Source organism: Carcharhinus amblyrhynchos, chromosome 16, assembly GCF_965287045.1.
Source record: "Carcharhinus amblyrhynchos chromosome 16, sCarAmb.v2.hapA, whole genome shotgun sequence".
Lineage (NCBI taxonomy): Eukaryota > Metazoa > Chordata > Chondrichthyes > Carcharhiniformes > Carcharhinidae > Carcharhinus > Carcharhinus amblyrhynchos.
The window spans coordinates 28661972-28683274 of NC_137339.1; the positions used below are offsets into that span (position 1 = coordinate 28661972).

The window sequence follows — 21303 nt, forward strand, 5'->3', positions numbered from 1 at the left end:
GTGTTTCTTGAAGCTGAATGGCCTGTCCCTTTATAGTTTGTGTACAAATCAAGAATTTAGGAGTTAGTGTGGCTTGTCCTGTCTGCAAAATCTGCTCCAATCTAACCTGAGGGGATGACTGTCTCATGCTGGCTTTGGGAGTTAACTGTGATAAGAATTTAGACAGGCATTTATCTCATTCCTAGTGTACATAGGCAAAAACAGAGGCTAAAGGTTAACTGGTTGGAAATATACCATTGGTGCAATGATGGTCATGCCTCCTGAGATAGGGGCTGAAGTGTGTTATTAGTGTAGAGGAGGGTTAACTGCTCTCTTTATGTAAGCCAGAGTGTACCTGACTTTTAGGATTCAGTGGAAAGGAATATGTGGGGGTGGTGTTAGGGGAAGATTCCAGGAAAAAGTGAAGTCACTGGCCATGGGTTAGAGAAGGGAAATTGGTGTTTTTTTCATGACGTGAAGAAAGTAACTTGGGTGGGGGAGGTATGTGGGATGGGCTGAGGTGGCTTCTCAGTGGAGAGGGAAAATGATCAGTGGAGGCATCCTGACTCATAAAGCTATTTCCATGCAAGGAAAAATATGATAAAATGGACGAAAAGATCAGCAACTCATGATCAGGGAATCTGAAGTAGAAATGTGAAATTAAAAACCATACTGTGGAGGGAGGGGGTGGGGGTGGGGGGGCGGGGGCCGGTGTTTATACAAACAGCTTTCAGGTATGCTTCAAAATAATAAGTATGTAAGATGGGTTTTGGAATCGCTCAAGTATTCTTTAGGTCCCCAACACAATATGATTCATTCTGTAAATATGATTATCCCATCATTAGAATGAATATGAAGCTAATTGAGGTTTAATGTTTTTAAGGTACATTGTTAGATTCTTTAACTACTCCCTGGTTGTTTTTAGTATAATTACTCCACCACTGAATCCCAAGTAATTTCAGCAATTTTCAGCAGGACAAGTATTTTTAAGAAGGACTATTTTGAATTGTCTCAAAACAATTGGTGCTCACTTCTGTGATGCAGTGAGGGTGCAGAACATTTGCTATCAGACTTGACCTGGATGGAATCGATTTGATGGCAACACATTCAAATCTGTGAAATCAAAAGGGTATTTAAAAGAGACACGGGTGCATTTTACAGCCCCCCTCCCACAAATGTGAATTTCCAGTCCCATTGAATTTGATGGAATTTTGAATGGCTTGTTTTCCAGCCTCATCCCCAGTTGCAGTGGGACCATAAAGTTCCTCCGGGTGCTCCGGTTTCTGCCCAGAGTCCAAAGATGTGTGGCTTAGGTTGATTGGCTGTGTTAAACTGACCCTAGTTTCAGGGGGATTAGCAGGGTAAATATGTGGCGTTACGCGGATAGGGTGGGATTGTTGTTGGTGCAAGCTTGATGGGCTGAGTGATCTCCTGTACTGTAGGGATTCTGCGATTCTTCCAGCATGCCTGGACCCTGGATTATGCTCTGCTGATGTTTCTGGACCCAGATTAGGAAATCAACAGCATTGTCGAATAAGACTGACTAAATAAATGCCTCCACGTTAAATGATAATATTGAGCGCCAGCTATTTTCACATAAATGTGAAGTAATGAACAAAGGAAGCAAGAATCAACATCGATAGACTCTAAAGTATTTGTTTTACTTGGATTATGTCTTGCATCTGGATTATTGATTTATTATTGTCACATGTATTGGGATACAATGAAAAGTATTGTTTCTTGCACACTATACAGATAAAGCCTACTGTTCATCGAGTTTATAGGGGAGAAGGAAAGAAGCAGGTGCAGAATTTAGTATTATAATCATAGCTGGGTGCAGAGAAAGATCAACTTAATGTATAGTAGGTCCATTCAAAAGTCTGATGGCAGCTGGGAAGAAACTGTTCTTGAGTCGGTTGGTACATGACCTCAGACCCTTGTACCTTTTTCCCGATGGAAGAAGGTGAAAGAGAGCATGTCTGAGGTACGTGGACTCCTTGATAATGCTGGCTGCGTAGACCAAGTCAATGGATGGGAGACTGGTTTGTGTGATTGAGTAGGCCAAACTGTACAGTTTAAAGAGAAGTTTTGAAGTTGCACAATTTTCCTGCAATAATGAGTTTTACACCCAGTACTTGAGGAGAAAAAGGTTCTTTGAAAATTTCTGATTTTGAAATATTAAAATGTTAAGAGAGCATAAGAACATAAGAAATAGGAGCAGGAGTAGGCCATCCGGCCCCTCGAGCCTGCCCCGCCATTCAATGAGATCATGGCTGATCTGTCGTGGCTCAGTTCCACATTCCCGCCCTCTCCCCATAACCCTTAATCCCCTCTCTTATCAGAAACCCATCAACCCGCGTCTTAAAAATATTTAGCGAGGTAGCCTCCACCACTTCAACGGGCAGAGAATTCCAGAGATTCACCACCCTTTGAGTGAAGAAGTTCCTCCTCAACTCCGTTCTAAACCGCCCCCCCCCCCCCCCCCCCCTTTATTTTGAGGCTGTGCCCCCTAGTCCTACTGTCCTTTCTGAGCGGGAAGAGTCTTTCCACCTCTATCCTATCCATCCCATTCATCATCTTATACGTCTCAATGAGATCTCCCCTCATTCTTCTAAAGAGAGATCGGTTTTGGGGGATATTCATTGTGTAATCAGTTGCTGAAATGGAAATAAGTTTTCAACACTTGGCATTTGCTTAATATTTAAAGATTTATATGCCAATTGCATAGTACACTGGTTTGAAATATCCCCTCGTTTTCCCTGTTTTACTACTAAGTTTCAGAATAAAAACAGACTGAGATGAATCATTTTCCATACTAAATTTGAAACTCTGGACTACAGCAGCAGTCTAATGTTTCGTTTGAATCTATTATCGATGAACAATTAAACCAAGGATTCAGGATCTACCACAGTTCTATTTAGTTATTAACTAGAAGAGTAAACTATACATATGTTTTTATTCTATGTGCTTTAGCAATGTTGCCCAAAAGAAAAATTATACGTGCCAGGTTTTGTTGAAGTAAACTAACTTGCAGTGTGCTCTGTTAGTCAGACTTGTCCTCACAAGTTTTAGGTCATGGGTTTTCTCTCAAAAGTTGTTGGACGTGTAAACTGGAAAGAGCATGGCAAGGACAACAGGGAACCTTAGTGGATACCTAGACAAACAGTGCACCTCTTTAATCAATGCAATTGAGTGATAGGGGCCAGAATTTTCTGACTGTTTACATCAATGGGATTTTCCCATCATGGTGCTGTAAACGGAGATTTTGCTTGTTGCCAAATTCTCCAGCTTCACACAGTGGGAGTGCGGTATGAACAGATGGCAAGATCGTGCCCATGATGTCAAGACAGATGAGGAAGAATCTGAGTGGTTAAATCTAATATATTAAATCAGGTAGATAGATAAATGGAGCGAAAAGGAAAGGTTGGATTGAGAGAGCACACAAAGGAAGGAAAAGTCAGAAAATGTGAAAATTTAAAAATCTCTACCACTCCATACTGGTTGACTTTCTGAGAAAGAGAGGTTATTGACAATCATTGACATTTATCAAGTCATTAAAAACACTTACTTAACTTTCACTGGCATGTTTAGTGACCAATTTATTGGCAAACACAGAAGACTCATCAAAATCACAGGATGGGCAAGAATGAGATGCCTTTTTGATAAAGCTAATGGTGGTGCCACAAATTATCCAGCAACCTATGGCATTCGCAGCTCATGGGTTATCTCTTCCTGCCTGCTGTGACTCAGATATTCTTCTCAGCGATGACCTGACAACTTTCACCATTCACCTCACACACAGTTATCCTTAGACTTTTTCATGGTTTGTCAGTGGAAAATTTGATTAAGTCGACATCTGTTTCAATGTGCTGCCCTCTAGAGGGGATCAGTGAATAGCCCGAGCAGCAGTGAGACTCTTCAATACATCTTCATTGAGGCACAAAGCCAAGATTTATTTAAAACATAGCACAGGAAGGAAAACAGAAATTGGGGCAATAAGATAGGATTAAGAAAGAGAGATGAGATTAAAAAAGAACAAATTAACGTTTTCTTCTGAGGAATTGAGGTGCCGCACTTTGCAAAAGAAAAATAATTTTTATTAACACAGACATTGTTCAGCAGTAACTATTGCTTATTGCACCATTGAAAACTCACTTCCCCTGAATGTTTACATATATGTGACTCAAACTGGATGACCTATACCCAGGAACTATTGTGCTTGATGTATTGTGGCATTCTGCTTTGTTCAAGGGAGTTTTAATGCCTGCACTTAACAGGAAATTTAAATCTGCTTATGTGGATGTTGTCCATGGCAAGTTTCATCAACAAACACAGCCTAATTTTGGCAAAATTTAATTGTGCTCCATGGGGGTGCATTGCTTGTAACGTAGTATCAAAGCCTATTTGTACTGTAAAATAGACCGTTCTGAAATATAACCTCCTTGCTTCCATAAATGGAAAAAACGCCAGTCATGGATAAGTTGATCTGTATGTACAACATCTAATTTTAGCAATTAAATAGAAGGCCTCCTTACCAAGGCTTTTAAGCTGCAATTCTTTGACATTTAAATATATAGCATTCTCCATTGGGCTGCACTGTTGCTGGACTTTCTATTCTGGGATGAAAACACTATATTGGGGATCATCTTACCTCCATGTTTTAAAGGCTTGCTAATATTTCACTGGGGAAATTCAGCCCCACCACCCCAAACTTCCCCCACCATTTGACCTCAGCACACTCTCATCTAAATAAATTCCCTTTCAGCTCTGAGCACCTTGTTCATCTTTTCCTGATGCCTGGTTCAAATGAATGTTTCTCCATCTAGTGTGTGCCTTTTGTTTCACTGGTACATTTTTATTACCTTTCGATTGTATTATCCCGGCTGTCTTCTATTAACTTTTATATTAAGGGGATCAATTTAAAAGTCAACCTTTCTATTGCAGCACGATTAGATTTAAGATAATTGCTCCTATTGAATTTGGCTGAGTATTGTAATTCTGGTCATCTTGGATGCTTGTAGTTTAGTGCTTGATGTTGCATTTAGATTTTCTAAACTTTTTCTTTAGTCTTTAGTGGGATGTGGGCATTGCTGTCAATTGCCTTTGAACTGATTGTTAACTACCTAGAGAACAATTAAGAGTCAATCACATTAAAAAATATCAACAGGATTAGACAAAGCCAGCGTGGATTTACAGAAGGGAAATCATATTTGACAAACCTACTGGAGTTGCTTGAGGACACAGCTTGTAGGATAGATAAGGGTGAACCAATTGGTGCAATGTATTTTGAATTTTCAGAAAGCTTCTAATAAAGCCTCACGTAAGAGGTCAATGTGCAAAATTAAAGTAAAATAGGAATAATATATTGGCATAGATTGAGAATTGATGAGCAGACAGCAAAAAGAGCATTGGAAGCAGCAGGTGGTGACTAGTGGAGTCCTGCTGGAATTGATACTGGGGCCCAGCAATTAATAATAGATATCAATGGTTTTAATGAGGGAATCAAAAGTAATGTTTCCACGTTTGCTGATGGCATTAAACTTCGTGGGAACGGGAGTGGTGAGGAGGATGTTAAGAGGCTTCTGTTAGGAAACACAAGGTAGTTTTAAGATATTTGTATTGGTAAACATCAGAAATAAGGCGTAGCTTTAGATGAGTTTAACTTAATATTTCTGTGTATGGCGGGGCCTGTAGTTAGATTCATGTTGTACAAAAGTTGTTTATATGTATGGAGGCTGGTTAAATTCCAACTGAGAGAAAGCAAGAGAGCTACGACATGAAGAATAAATGTAGTTGCTCAGCAATTAGAGGCTCTGATAAGAACAAAGGAAAGCTTCTTTTTCTTAGTTTTAGCTGAAATATAGAGCAGTTGGTGACAGGCAGCTAAAGAGGGAGCATCTTTCTTAACTCTGCTAGAAGAAAAACCATACAATGGAGTGATGACCAAGAAAGCCAATACCAGAAATCTAAAGGATAGCCACTAAAGAATAACGAAGGAGGTGAAGGAAAGTGTTAAATTAAAAGCGGAGGACTTTAGAGTAGCTAAGAGTAGTGGGTGAGAAGAGGATTGGGAGAGGTTTAAATGTCAACAAAGATTGACAAAGAAGTTGATAAAGAAGGGTAGGAGAAACTATGAAGCTGGGCTAGCGCTTAATATAAAAAAGGATAGCAAGAGTTTTTATAAATATATAAAAAGGAAGAGGCTGGCTAGGGTGAACGTTGGTCCTTTAGAGGATGAGAAAGGGGACCTAGTGGTAGGGGATGGGGATATGGCTAAGGTATTGAATAACTTTTTTGTTTCTGTCTTCACGGAGGAAGACGTGAATAATTTGCCGGGTGTTAGCGATGGAAAGGTGGTAGGACTGGAGGGTCTTAATGACATTACTGTTACTAGAGAGGCGGTGCTCGACAGACTGGAGGGGCTGATTGTGGACAAGTCCCCAGGACCGGATGGGATGCATCCGAGGGTTCTGAAAGAAATGGTGGAGGTGATAGTGGATGCCTTGGTGGTTATTTTCCAGACGTCGCTGGATGCCGGGGAAGTGCCGGATGATTGGAAAACAGCTAATGTTGCGCCGTTGTTTAAGAAGGGTGCCAGGCAAAAGGCGGGGAATTATAGGCTGGTTAGTTTAACGTCTGTGGTAGGTAAAATGTTAGAATCTGTCATTAAGGAGGAAATTGCGAGGCATCTTGAAGGGAATTGCTTGATAGAGCAGACGCAGCACGGTTTCATTACAGGGAAGTCGTGTCTGACAAATTTACTGGAGTTCTATGAGGATGTGTCTAGGGCAGTGGATAGAGGAGAGCTGGTGGATGTGGTCTTTCTAGATTTTCAGAAGGCGTTTGATAAAGTACCTCACAAGAGGTTATTGCAGAAGGTCGAGGGACATGGAGTTGGGGCTAGGGTGTTAGCGTGGATAGAGGATTGGTTGTCAAATAGGAGGCAGAGAGTGGGAGTCAACGGGTGCTATTCAGATTGGTGGATGGTGACTAATGGAGTGCCCCAGGGGTCGGTGCTGGGGCCTCAGCTTTTTACCATTTATATAGATGATCTGGAGGAGGGAACCGAGTGTAGGGTGTCGAAATTTGCTGATGACACCAAGATTGGGGGAACGGCAAATTGTGCGGAGGGTGTGGAGAGTCTGCAGAAGGATCTAGATAGGCTGGGCGAATGGGCCAGGAAATGGCAAATGGAATTTAATGTTGGCAAGTGTGAGGTGGTCCACTTTGGTAGGAATAATGGTAGGAAGGACTATTACTTACGGGGCGAAAAACTGCAGCAGGCGACGGTGCAGAGGGACCTCGGGGTCCTAGTGCATGAGTCGCAAAAACCCAGCTTGCAGGTGCAGCAGGTGGTCAGGAAGGCGAATGGGATGTTGGCCTTCATAGCGAGGGGGATTGAATATAAAAGTAGAGAGGTCTTGCTGCAGCTGTATAGGGCATTGGTGAGGCCGCAGCTGGAGTACTGTGTGCAGTTTTGGGCGCCGCACCTGCGCAAAGATATTTTGGCCTTGGAGGGAGTGCAGAGGAGGTTTACTAGGCTGATACCGGAGTTGAGGGGGTTGAGCTATGAGGAGAGGCTGAATAAACTAGGCTTGTACTCGTTAGAGTTTAGAAGAATGAGGGGAGATCTCATTGAAACGTATAAGATGATGAATGGGATGGATAGGATAGAGGTGGAGAGACTCTTCCAGCTCAAAAAAGACAGTAGTACTAGGGGGCACAGCCTCAAGATAAAGGGGGGGACGTTTAGAACGGAGTTGAGGAGGAACTTCTTCACTCAAAGGGTGGTGAATCTCTGGAATTCTCTGCCCGTTGAAGTGGTGGAGGCTACCTCGCTAAATATTTTTAAGACGCGGGTTGGACGGGTTTTTGATAAGAGAGGGGATTAAGGGTTATGGGGAGAGGGCGGGAAGGTGGAACTGAGCCGCGACAGATCAGCCATGACCTTATTGAATGGCGGGGCAGGCTCGAAGGGCTAGATGGCCTACTCCTGCTCCTATTTCTTATGTTCTTATGTTCTTAAAGAAAAATAGCAAAATGAAGAAACATTTCCAGAGAGCCGAAGTTAAAGGAACAAAGATGAACTAAAAGCAGAACAGGGTACTGTTTATTTCAAGTCTCAGAACTGAAAAGGGAGCTGCCTAGGTTTGTGATATCTTATTCCGGTTTGTGAGACATTAATTGGAAATAATTATGGAGCAATCCATAATGGCTGGATATTGGAATTTGTGTGTAAAAGCATTCGAGGCAAAGAAATCTTGAAAATCTGGAGTGGGTAATTGGTAAAAGTGGGGCTATAGCTCTGTTTGCAAGAGTCTTTTGAAAAATGTGGACTGAATTTTGGAATACAAACCACTAATGGAAAGCATAATTATGAGAAGAGATTTTAAAGCATATTTTGCTTTTCAAACTCTATTCCCCATTGTGACAATCATCTGAGGAGAAATCCCAAGGGGCTAACTTGGGTTCAAAGAGCTGGGTGCATTTGTCCACAGTGGTCATGTATCAAAGCAACTTTTTATGGTAACGAGATCCTTGTAACTTAAAATATACTTTGTCATCTGTGATAATCTTAAAACCTGTGTGTATTTGTTAAGCTACTTGCATTATATTGTAATTTTTCCACATTTAATAATTATTGTTGTCATTAAAACTAGTTTGTGGTCTTCTGCGTTTGATTTTTAGAAAGTAGAAATTACTGCCTCTTGAGCCAGGGTTCCATTCTGGGATCTTCACATCCAGTTATAACATTGACTGGAATTGTAACTTTTTGAGGTGACTTAGGCAGGTTGAGTGAATGGGCAAATACATGACCATTGCAGTACGTAAAATGGACAAATGTGAAGTTATTTATTTCGGCTGGAGAAACAGAATGGCAGAGTATTATTTAAATGGTGATAGATTGGGAAATATTGACATATAAATGAACGTGGACATTCTAGTAGGCCAATCACTGAAAGGAAGTATGCAGGTACAACAAGCAGTTAGAAATGCAGATGGTATTTTGGCCTTCATTGCAACTGGATTTGAGTACAGGCGCAAGGATGTCTTACTGCAGCTGTGCAGGGCATTCGGGAAACCACATCTGAAGCTTTGTGTTCAATTTTGGTCTCTTTATCTAAGGAAGAATACACTTTCCTTGAAGACAGGCAGCAAAGGTTCACCAGACTTATTCCTGTGGTGCCGAGATTCTGTGTTCGGAAATATTGGGTCGACTGCCTCGTACTCACTGAAATTTCGAAGAATTGGAGGTGATCTAATTGAAATGGATAAAATACTGAGAGGGCTGGACAGATGGTAGGGATGGGATGGCACATTGGCACATCTTTGTACTGTGGGAGGAAACCGGAGCGCCCGGAGGGAAGAATGTGCAAACTCCACACAGACAGCAACTCAAGCCGGGAATTGAACCCGGGTCCGTGGTGCTGTGAGGCAGCAATGCTAACCACTGCACCACCATGACGCCCATTATATCATTTGCAGAAAATGAGATTTATGTATAAATTTTAGTGTTCTCAAAGGGCTCATTGACACTGTCTTCAGTCTCTAATTTAGCATTTGGTTGAAGCCTTAAAGGTGAATGGATAGGTTTCAGAGAGCAGTAACTGGTCCACTGTGCCAAATGGTGGCCTCCTGAGCTGTCACATTCTATGGTTTTAAATTTTCTTCCATCCATGTTGATCTTACCTTCACTGGGCACACACATTTCAAAAATTGTAAAATAAAATACAAGTTGCTGTGGGCTCTGTGGTTTAGACATTTGTTTCCTTCTGAGGAGCAACCAATGCCTGCACTTCCTTCCCAGCTCACTTTAAAGAATGCTTGCCAGTTACTCTGTCTAAATAAACTGCAGCGTTTAGCAGTCAGTTAACCTTGGGTTGCTCCAGTGGTCTAAGAAGAAAGAATCTTCAAGAATATGCAACATTGCCATGTCATGCCAAAACAGTTCCTAAATGCTGATTTTGATTTTATTTTGCAGATAGTTCTATCACTTATCATGTTGATGGAAGCCGGCAAGCAATGAAAGTTATCTTTTACCTCGAAGGTCATAACTTTGCCGAGTTGCCTTCTAAGTTCCAGAATGGTGGAAGTTTAAAGCTACACACAGTGCTGTTCACGCAAGGTAAAATTGCTTTCATTTAAACACGGCAGCTATCCTTTTATGTAAGCATACCATAGCAAAAATTGTTTTGTACATGTTATGCTCTTATCTAAATTCTCCCTTATTTGCATTAAGTGCTTAATGTAATTGGATATGTGCTATTGATGGACTTGAATTGTAAGCTTTCGCTGCTTCGGAAGTGTGTTTGTTCATAAATGATGAATTTATATTGCAACAGAATGCTGTCTAGTGCGGGAAGTTGCTCAGCACAGCACGATAGCATGGTGGTTAGCGCTGTTGCTTTACAGCGCCAGGGACCTGGGTTCAATTCCTGGCTTGGGTCACTGTCTGTGTGGAGTTTGCACATTGTCGCCTTGTCTGTGTGGGTTTCCTCCGGGTGCTCCGGTTTCCTACCATGTCCTGAAAGATGTGCTGGTTAGGTGCATTGACCCGAATAGGCGCCAGACTGTGGTGACTAGGGGAATTTCACAGTAACTTCATTGCAGTGTTAATGTAAGCCTTACTTGTGACAAATAAACTTTTACTTTAAAAAAAACAAATTGGCCTATTCTGGATGGAAACATACATATACCATATGGTATAAACTGGTACTAGGTAACAATTTGCAATCATTAAGATCTTGTCAGGATTTGAGTGAAACCAATTTGAATTGAAGGAAAGAAAATCAAACTCCATCTTCATGGATCAATTATTGTTCTCTGATGTAATCAAGCTTGAACTATTAATTTTTTGTTGTCATTCTTCGGTGAATTGTTGTTTTGCTCTTAAGTAGTTTTGTGTGGTGCAGGCAACCACAGGAAGATCTTATACCAAGATAGTAATAATTACTTTTTTTCTCTGTAGCACTTGAGAGCCAATGTTCTCCAGAAAATGTTTCAGCAGAAGAGTTTCAACAACAAATCAATTCAGCCTCTCTGGAAAAAGTTAAATATTATTATCGGAAAGTCAGGTAAGTTAATTGTAGAAGGAATTTAGAAAAAAAAGACAATTTTTTTGGAAGGTCATTCCTTGAAAGTATAATGATTAAATCAGTGGTACAACCAAGATCCTGTGACTTGGGGGCCAGACTGGTGCAAATTTTAGAATCATAGAGTCACTACGGTGCAAAAGGAGGCCATTCGGCCTGTCAAACCTGCACCAACAATAATCCCACCCAGGCCTTGTCCCTGTAACCCCATGTATTTACCCTGCTAATCCCCCTGACACTAATGGGCAATTTACTATGGCCCATCAGCCTAACCCACATATCTTTATACTATGTGAAGAAATTGGAGCACCCGGAGAAAACCCTCGCAGATACGGGAAAAATGTGCAAAGTCTACACAGTCACCCAAGGCAGAATTTAACCTGGGTCCCTGCCACTGTGAGGCAGCAGTACTAACCACAGTGCCATCCTGCTGCCCGCAGCATTGATCTACATTTAATTCTTTGGGTAGTGCTGCATACATCAAGGTTCTGGGTCCATGTTGGAAAAGAATTAGAAACTTCTATTCCATCTCACGTTAAAAAGATTGATCTTACTTTGAAATTAAGAGGAAAAGCAAGATTCCAAGTGATTGAAAATATTACTTGGTTATTTGATTGTTTAACATTGGGCATCAGTCACTTATGATCCTGACTTGGAACTACATCACAGTCCCTTCACTCTCCCTGACTGAAAATTCTGGGGCTTCCTCCCTAACAACACTGGGTGTACTTACGCCGTACAGACTGCAGTGCTTCAAGAAGGTGGTGCACCACCACGTTCTGGAATGCAGTTGGAGATGGGTAATAAATTTTAGCTTAGCAGTAATGCTCACATCCTCTAAACAAATATAAAAGCAAACCAGACATATCCCTAACCCCTGTCCTAACCTAAGCTGGAATTCCAACCATGGCAGGTAGGTTTTGGTGATTGTGGTTATTAGTGGGAACCAAGTTAAAGGATGAAAATGGCACAAGAAAACTTGGAATTCTAGAGTGCTGAGGAATACTAGGACAGCGTTTTGAGAGATTTACTTTTGCCTTTTGAAGAAAATCCCTTAACACATTCTCTAACATTGATATATTTTGTCTTCCTGAGCATCTGAAAGATGTGAAAGGAAAAAGGGTGTTGAAAGATCTGTTGATGTCTGTTACCTGACTCTACAGATTCAGGAGTAAGCTAATTGTTATAGATTTTTTTGTGTGTCTCTATTGCATATCCATCTCTTAACTGAAGTTTTTTGATCTTTCTGTAGGACTTTCTATCTAGAAAGATCTAATTTACCTTCTGATTCTTCGACGACAGCTGTAAAGATAAACCAGGTAAGAGATCTCTTGTGGTCTCAACAGACTTCTATCATGTCCCTAACAGAGCAGGTTCTATGATTTTGAATAAATTGCATTTGATAGAAAACTAATCAATTAGAATGTTTAAGTAATTAGAAATCTCTCTCTGCAATGAAAACAAACCCGGTTGTAAATCCTGCTGTTTGTCTTGATGTGCTATTCTGAATTTGGCGGTGATGTACCATACTATGCTATTTGTCCTCAGTTTTCGTTATTGCATTATCATGAAGTGCCCACATTTGACTTGCATTTAACATGCTACATGATACTAAGATAATGTTGCTTATGGTATCCTGTTGATAAGTACATCAGGAATAAAAGAATAAGCTGATAGTGTGGGAGAAGGCTTGTGCAGAACATGAACACCAGCATGCACACACTGGATCAAATGGCCTCTCCTCTCCCTTCGATTCTGTGTTATTACTCAGGTTTTAGTGCAAGCAAAATGAAGATGTATATTTTCAGTTGTACTTGATCTTGCATAGATTGCTGTACTTAAATATTAAATCTAGCTACTAAAAGAAACTTGAGACGAGGGTCCAGATATTACATAAAGTACAGTGGCATTCCTTGCATGTAAAGTATTGACACAAACCGGACTCGTATATAACATTTCATTTTTAAAAACGTGCAGCTGTTACGTCCCCTCAACGCTTTGGAGGAACTTCGACGACTAATGGAGTTGTATGTCAGCCCAAAGCATTCAGCATCCACAGTGAGCTCGAGTAGTTCTGCTTCTGGAATCGCAACCTTGCCAATATCTTCTGAGCTCTGCAACAGGCTTGGAGCTTGTCAGATTGTTATGTGCAGCACTGGTATACAAAGGTAATTGATATATCTCCAGTTACCTCTGTGTCTTTCTGTTAAAACAGAGCATTCCAAACTGTTCACTCTTGGATTGCTGTAAAATTTGTCATGTAAAATTATCAGGATCCGATGATGTGGAGTATGTTGGCATGTTTACGTTCGTTTGTGAAATAAATCTGTGTGGCTGACTCATGCTGCCATTACAGTGATCTTGACTTCATAGTCACTGTTACATATTAGCTGAGTGATGTCCAGCACAGCCTGACTAAATAGTTATTCTCAGTGAAGGAAGGTAAGAAGGCAGAAAATTGAAACTACACTCACTAGTTTTATGCACAACTGTATGTATTATTGCCCGTGCTGTAAAATCTGCCCAGCAGTGTAAATGGGCCAACTTCTATGTTCATCAGCAGTCTTGGTAAATTCCAACAGAATTTCATTGCAGAATTAGGGTGGCACAGTGGTTAGCACTGCTGCCTCACAGCGCCAGGGACCCTGGTTCAATTCCGTCCTCGGGTCACTGTCTGTGTGGAGTTTGCACATTCTCCTTGTGTCTGCATGGGTTTCCTCCAGGTTCTCTGGTTTCCTCCTGCAGGCCAAAGATGTGTGGGTTAGGTAGATTGGCCATGCTAAAATATCCCTTAATGTCAGGGGATTAGCAGGGTAAATATATGGGGTTATGGGCTTAGGGTTTGGGTGGGATTGTGGTCGGTGCAGATTCGATGGGCTGAATGGCCTCCTTCTGCACTGTAGGGATTCTAATTCAGTCACTATGGAGATGAGTCCATTGTGTTTTTGCAACATTGTGAATTCTACAAATTTTGAGAATCCTTGATGGCCATTGATGAGATGAATAAGAAATGATGGGTGCCACTTGTAGACTAATGCAGATCAAACACCTGGGTGGCACAGGTTAGCAATGCTGCCTCACTGCGTCAAGGACCTGGGTTTGATTCTCGGATTGGGTCACTGTCTGTGTGGAGTCTGCACGTTCTCCCCATTTCTATGTGAGTTTCCTCCAGGTGTTCCGGTTTTCTCTCATAGTCTGAAAGACGTGCTGGTTAGGTGCATTGACCTGAACAGGCACTGGAGTGTGGCGACTAGGGGGAGTTTCACAGTAACGTAATTGCAGTGTTCATGTAAGCCTTACTTGTGACTGATAAATAAATAAACTTTTACTTTAGTTGTTGTCTAGCTGGAGACAGTGACCTTGGTATTGGATTTGGTGTGCAATTTTATGTTGGGAGTCTTCCTGTTGTCAAACCTCAGTGAGGATACTTTATTTTCTGAAGTGCTAGCTTGATTGCTAAGTTGAGGCCTTTTAGCCTTTCCAAGGTATGTTGAAAGAGCAACAGAGGAGATCTGTGTCCTGGTGAACACATTTCCATCAACCAAAACCACTTCTTAAAGAAAAGAGATAATTTATCTCTTGGCTGTCTCACTGAGAAGCTGTTGCTGTAGTTGCTTACTTGTGTTTCAAAAGTAATTAATTGGATATGAAGCATTTGGGAGCCTGCTGTTTACATTAATGTCGCTGTGAGTTTGTTCTTAAGTATGGACTGAGTCCAAGTGGAATCTTCTGACCTGCCTAGTCTTGAAACATCACCTGGAGGCATAATTTATGTCTTTTTGTCTAGAATTGTGCAGAAATGTGGTGAGACCAACATCTGTCACTGATATAGCAGAGCATCTCATCCAAATCTGAACCCCTCACATTTTTAATTCTCTCGTGGTCTGTAATTATTGAGTATTTTCATAGTATTTGCCAATCGGTCTAGGTTTCACTTCAGACTACAACCTCTGTTTAATTCTGTATGGGTGGCACACATTCTCCCATGTCTGGTTTCCTCCCACAGTCTAAAGATGTGTGAGTTAGGTTAATTGGCCATACTAAATTGCCCCTTAGTGTCAGGGGGATTGGCAGGGTAAATATGTGAGGTTATGGGGATAGGGCTTGGGTGGGATTATTATCGATGCAGGTTTGATGGGCTGAATGGCCTCCATCTGCACTATAAGGATTCTATGATTCTATAACACCTTATTTATGCAAGTTTAAAATTTAACTCTTGGCTTTCAAATGGTAATATTATCCTTTTTGTAAAGGTATTTTACTGGTGCTGTTTAACATTTTTTTGAGAGATCATAGATCTCATGAAAAGAAAGTTATTTTGGTTGTAGCGAACTGCATTTGTGTTGCTTGTGACATGCCAGCTGCCATATTAAATCAAACATCAATGAAAGTGTTTGTGCTCTATTCAAATGTATTTTTGTCAAAGTTTCCAATATTAATCTGTCGATTCCTAAGTGCTTTAGACTTAAGTTGGTCCAGCCACATCATTATAATGTGATTTATATTATGAACCAGATTGTCCAGATGTGACAGCAGCACGTTGCTTAAACTATTTTCAGCTTTTCTGTACACTTCAGGCATTGCCTAGCTCAGAAGCTGCACTAAGGTATCGATTTCTCTGAAAAAGCACTGCTAATTTTCAGCACTTTGAGCAAACGATAATAAATATGTTTTTATTTGAGTGGGAAATGACATTTCCTGATGTACAAGTAACCAATTTACATCTCAAAACCTAGAGGGAGGAGGGCAGGACAAATTTTAGATTTTGTGACCTTGAGATGACAATTAAAATCTTGGTGAATTTGTCTTGTGGGTTCATGGATTTACTTTAGAAAAGCACGATGTGTGTTATTATAGAATGATTTGATCCTTTAGTGGAGTTTGCTGTATTAATCGGCTCATTTTGTTTACCCTTCACCTGTGCAGGTGATGCCCAAGATGTTTTGTCTTTCTTGTGGTGACAAATCTGTAGTCATTGTCCTGATATTTTGGTTTTATTCAGGAGTACTTTAAGCGTGACCCTGGAACAAGCAGTTATTCTTGCTCGAAGTCATGGACTCTTACCTAGGTGTATCATGCAAGCTACAGACATTATGAGAAAACAGGTAAGAACCTCAAAGACCAATGAAACAGATTCAAGGCATGTGCCTAATTGTTTTAAACTCCTGACCTGTTGCGGAATCCAATTGCCCTTATTTGACAACAATGGATTTGTTTTATTTTTGTAGGGTGCAAGGGTTGAGAACTCAGCCAAGAATCTGAAAGTAATGGACCAGATGCCACAGTCGGTACCAAGGTAAATTATAAACGCATAGACTGGCTATATCTTGTGTGTCAGATTTGAGGAGTTCCTCCAGTAGTTCTCGTTCAGCCAGGAACAACATTTTCTGAATTCTTATCCTAGACAGTCCACATTAGGAATGTAAAACATTTCTCGCAGTATTTTTAAAGTGTTGTTTTCTCTCTAATCCTTGATTGTGTAATTGGTGCTCCCAAATTCATGCCTTTTTTTTACTGCAATCCTGTGGTTAGCCCCTCCAATCAGATAGTTCATCCTGCATCAGCAATTAAACAGCTCTTAATAAGATCACAAATGCTAGCATCCTGTGACCAAGGTCAACTATCCCTCCTCCTCCTCCTTGGACCTGTTGGCAGCCTTTGAAAGGATTGACCACACCATCCTCCTCCAATGTATCTCCTCCATTATCCATCTGGATTGGACTGCTGTCACCTATTTCCATTCTTTTCTATCCTGTTGTAACCAGGGAGTCACCCGAAATGGTGTTTTCCCCTGTTTCTGCACTGTTCACGCTAGTGTCCTCATAGAATCTATTCTTGATCCCTTCCTACACCACCAACTAAATAATGGGGATTGATTTCAGTTTTTGCAGCAAACTCCGTTCCATCCCTTTACCAGCCAGATCCTTTTGTGCTTTCTCTCCCCAAAAGATTGCCTATTTCCACCCGTGTATTAGCTCATTTGTTGCTGAAATCTTCCTCTATGCCTTTGTTGCCTTTAGATTGATGATCTCAACATCATCCTGGCCAGCCTCCCATCTTCCATCTTCCAGAAATGTGAACTTACCTCCAACTCTGACCGCTTGCACATTCCTGATGTCTAATCTCTCCAGTCTTGGATGCTGTGCTTTCAACTGACTGGGCCCTTAGTTCTGGAATTTGATTTTTTGATTTAATTTAATTTGATTTATTATTGTCACATGTATTAGTATACAGTGAAAAGTATTGTTTCTTGCCCGCTTAACAGACAAAGATTGCCGTACATAGAGAAGGAAAGAGAGTGCCACATGTATTGTTCATTGTTAGAGAGTTTAAAAGAGTTAGAATGAAGTTTTAGAAGCGTAGAATGAGAGTAAAAGATAGAATTAGAAGATATGCTGGGCACAGCTTGCAGGAGGTTGCCTTGCTCCGGCACCATCAGTGGTCACCTCTGGCTGACTTGCCCTAAGCCCCTGTTTTCTTTTTCAAGACCCTCCTTTAAATTCACGACTTGATGATTTTGGTCCCCTTTCCTAATGTCCTGATGTGACTGTGCTTGATAATGCTCTTGTGAAGTGCCTTGGGATGTTTTGCTGTTTTAAAAGTACTGTAGAGTTCTGTGGCTAGCTCACTTATATGAGGTCACCTTGCAGGTTAAGAGTATGCAGGGAGAGAGGGAATTTGTGACCACCAGACAGTCAAGAAGGAACGGGTAGCTAATGCAGGAGCCTCTTGAATGCATTTCAGTCTCGAGCAATACACAGGGGTGAGGCACAAAGAGGGGCAATTGTGATTGGAGACATGATAGTTGGAGGGACAGACAGGCATTTATGTAGCTGCAAATGTGAACTCAAGATGGTGAGTTCCCTGCCTAGTGCCAGGGTTGAGGATGTCACCGAGTAACTGCAGAGCATCCTGAAGGGGAAGGGTGAACAGCTAGAAGTTATGGTTCACAGCAGGGGTAGAAAAAGGGATGTTGTCCGACAGTCAGAATGTAGGGAGCTGGGCAGGAAATTAGCAAGCAAGAGCTCCAAAGTTGGAATCTCTGGATTATTCCCAATACCACATTCAGGAGTATCGAATAGCTGAGTGAGTGGCTGGAGTGATGGTGCAGGAGGGAAGGCTTTAGATTCTTGGGACATTGAGATCAATTCTGGAGGAAATGGGGCCTGTGCAGATCAGATTAGTTGAACCTAAACACAGCTTTGAACATTGAAAGGTGATTTGCTAGTACTATTGGGGAACTTTTAAACTAAATTGGCAGGAATGTGAGAACCAGGAGTAACACAAGAGAGAAAGATGAGATGGATGGAAAGATAATATTGCAGTAGGAAATAGTAAGGTGTTAGATGAGTTTAACGTAAGAGGGAAAATAGTAAAGTTACTATGCATGTATGTGAATGTGTTCAGTGTAGTAAATAAGGTTGCTGTGTGGAAATATAATGTTTGGATAACTGACCTGATCTAAAGAAGGGCAGGACTTGGATTCTTAGACACAAAGTGGTTCAGAAAGATAGGAAAGAAGGGGTGGCCGAATTGATTATGGAGAGCATTGACGTGCCGGAGAGAGATGATGGCTGGGATTCTCCGATCTCATTAGCCCCATCACCACTACCAGCAAGGACAGAGAATTTGGCACTTGGCCAAAACTCCATTCATGCAGCAGGACTGGAGAATACCAGCTGCAGGCAAGGTTAGAATATTCCAGCCGATGCTCTGAAACAATCCTTTTCACTGAGAGCTAAAGAACAAAAGTGCAGTTACATTGCTGAATGTAGTCTCTATTGCCACCAAGCAGTGAAATGTGTAGAGGAACTAATTTTCAAGCAAATTATAGAAAAGTGCAAGAATTATGGAGTTGTTTGAGAATGCAGGACTTTAATTATTTGTAAGTAGGGTGCAGAATGTATTAGTGTAAAGAACAGGGAGACAGGAATTTCTTCAGGTAATTGTTTCCAGTTTGCAGTTCAGCAAGAGGCAATGCTAGAGCTGATTCTTGGGAATGAGATGGACTAAATAGATAAAGGTGTTGGCAGGATAACATTTAGGGGACATGGTCAATGTATCATAAGCTTTAGATTGGCTATAGATAAGGACAAAGAACAATTCAGAGTAAAGATAATTAACTAAGAGAAAGCCAACTTCAATGGCCTAGGAAAAAGTCTAGCCCAGATAAATTGGAATCAAAGATTAGCAGGCAAAACTGTAACAGAACAGTGAGCTGTCTTTAAAGATGAGAGAGTTCAGTTATAATCAAGGTATGTTCTCATGAAGGGGAAAGGTAAGGAAGACAAATCCAGAGCTCCCTGGATGACGAAAGAATTGAAAATTGTGAAACAGAGGTGTGCTTCTGACAGATATCCGGCAGATAAAGCACTTGAGAACCACGCTGAATGTAGAAGTTTCAGAGGGGGATTGAAAAAGCAAAGCAAGGGTATGAGAAAAGACAGATAGTTAACATAAGAGGGAATCCAAATGTCTAATCTAGGTATGTAAATATAGTAAAAAAATGTGGTAAGTGGAGGAGGAGTGTGATTCATTAAGGACCGAAAAGGGGTTTATGCATGGAGGCAGAGGGAATGGCTAAGGTACTAAATTAGTATTTTGAATCTGTCTTTATCAAGGAAGAATATGTCGCGCTGAAAGAGGTAGTTCAGGTAGTTGAAGGGCTTAAAATTGATAAGGAGGAGGTGTTAGGTAAGCTGTGTGATTTTTTACAGTTAATAAATCATCAGGATTGGGAGAGATACATCCAAGGATACTGAGTGAAGTGACAGTGGAAATTGTGGAAGCACTGGCTATAATTTTCCAGTCTTCCTTAGATTCAGGCGTGGTGACAGATGACTGGAGATTTGCAAACGTGGCACCCTTCAAAAAAAAGTGTAAAGCCCAGCAAATACAAGCCAGTCAATTTAAGTTTGGCGGTGAGCAAACTTTTAGAAATTATAATTTGGGACAAAATTTATAGTAACTTGGGAAAATTGGGTTATTTAAGGAAAGCTAGCCATTTGTTAAGGGAAAATTGGGGTGGCACAATGGCACAGTAGTTAGCACTGCTGCTTCATAGCGCCAGGGACCTGGGTTCAATTCCAGCTTTGAGTGACTATGTGGAGACTGCACATTCTCCCCGTGTCTTTTGGGGGTTTCCTCCGGGTGATTTGGTTTCCTCCCACAGTCCAAAAGACGTGCTGGTTAGATGCATTAGCCATGCTAAGTTCTCCCTCGGTGTACCCGAACAGGCGCTGGGGATTTTCACAGGAAGTTCATTGCAGTGTTAATGTAAGCCTCATTGTGACACTAATAAATAAACTTTAATTGTGTTTATCTAATTTGCTGGAGTTTTTGAGCTAATCAAGATGGTGGTTGAGGGTATTGCTGTTGATGTGATGTACATGGGCTTTCAGAACAGTGGACTTGTGAGCAAAGTTAGAACTCTCGGATTAAAAGTGATAGCAGCAAGATGGATGTGAATTTGGCTGAGTGACAGAAAACAGTGTGGTGATGAGCAGGTTCTCATTTTGCCTGGTGGAAGGTTGGAAGTGAAGTTCTCCAGGGGTTGGTCTTAGGGCCGCTACTCTTCCTGATGTGTATTAATAACCTAGACTTGGTGTACTGGCTCAATTTCAACATTTGCAGATGTTACAAAACTCGGAATTATTGTGCGCCATGAGGAGGATAGTATTGAAATTCAAAAGGACGTAGACAAGTAGGTGAAATGGGTGGACGATTGGCAGATTAAATTTAATGTAGAGAAGTATGAGGTGATTCATTTTGGTAGGAAGAATGAAGAGAGACAATATAAAAGAGGGTACAATTCTACAAGGATGCAGGAGCAGAGGAACTGGGTCTATGTGTGCATAATTAATTGAACGTGACAGGGCAGGTTGAGAGCTTGGTAAATAAAGCATACGACACTCTGGGTTTTATCAGTGGAGGCATAGAGTGCAAAAGCCTGAAAATTATGCTAAACCTTTATGAAACACTGGCTTGGCCTCAGCTGGACTGTTGTACCCTGTTGTATCCTATTCTGGGCACCCTGTTTTAGGAAAGATGTGAAGGCATCAGATTGAGTACTGTAAAGATTCACAAGTATGGCTTAAGGGATGAGGAACTTCAGTAGAAAGATTGGAGAAATTGGGGCTGTTCTCCATGGGAAAGAAGGCTGGGAGGAGATTTGATGAGGTGTTTGAAATCTTGAGGGATTCAGACAGGATACATAGAGAGAAATTATTTT

General features: G+C 41.2%; 1 protein-coding gene across 1 annotated transcript in view; it reads left to right on the forward strand.

Annotated features, from left to right (window-relative positions):
- prex1 (phosphatidylinositol-3,4,5-trisphosphate-dependent Rac exchange factor 1) overlaps positions 1-21303 on the forward strand; it is a 199186-nt gene that overhangs the window by 173724 nt on the left and 4159 nt on the right. Inside the window, exons 34-39 of the mRNA XM_080204930.1 lie at positions 9962-10105; positions 10949-11054; positions 12325-12391; positions 13050-13240; positions 16075-16177; positions 16301-16368. Of these exons, the coding sequence (XP_080061056.1) occupies positions 9962-10105; positions 10949-11054; positions 12325-12391; positions 13050-13240; positions 16075-16177; positions 16301-16368 (679 nt within the window). The remainder of the gene's footprint in view (positions 1-9961; positions 10106-10948; positions 11055-12324; positions 12392-13049; positions 13241-16074; positions 16178-16300; positions 16369-21303) is intronic.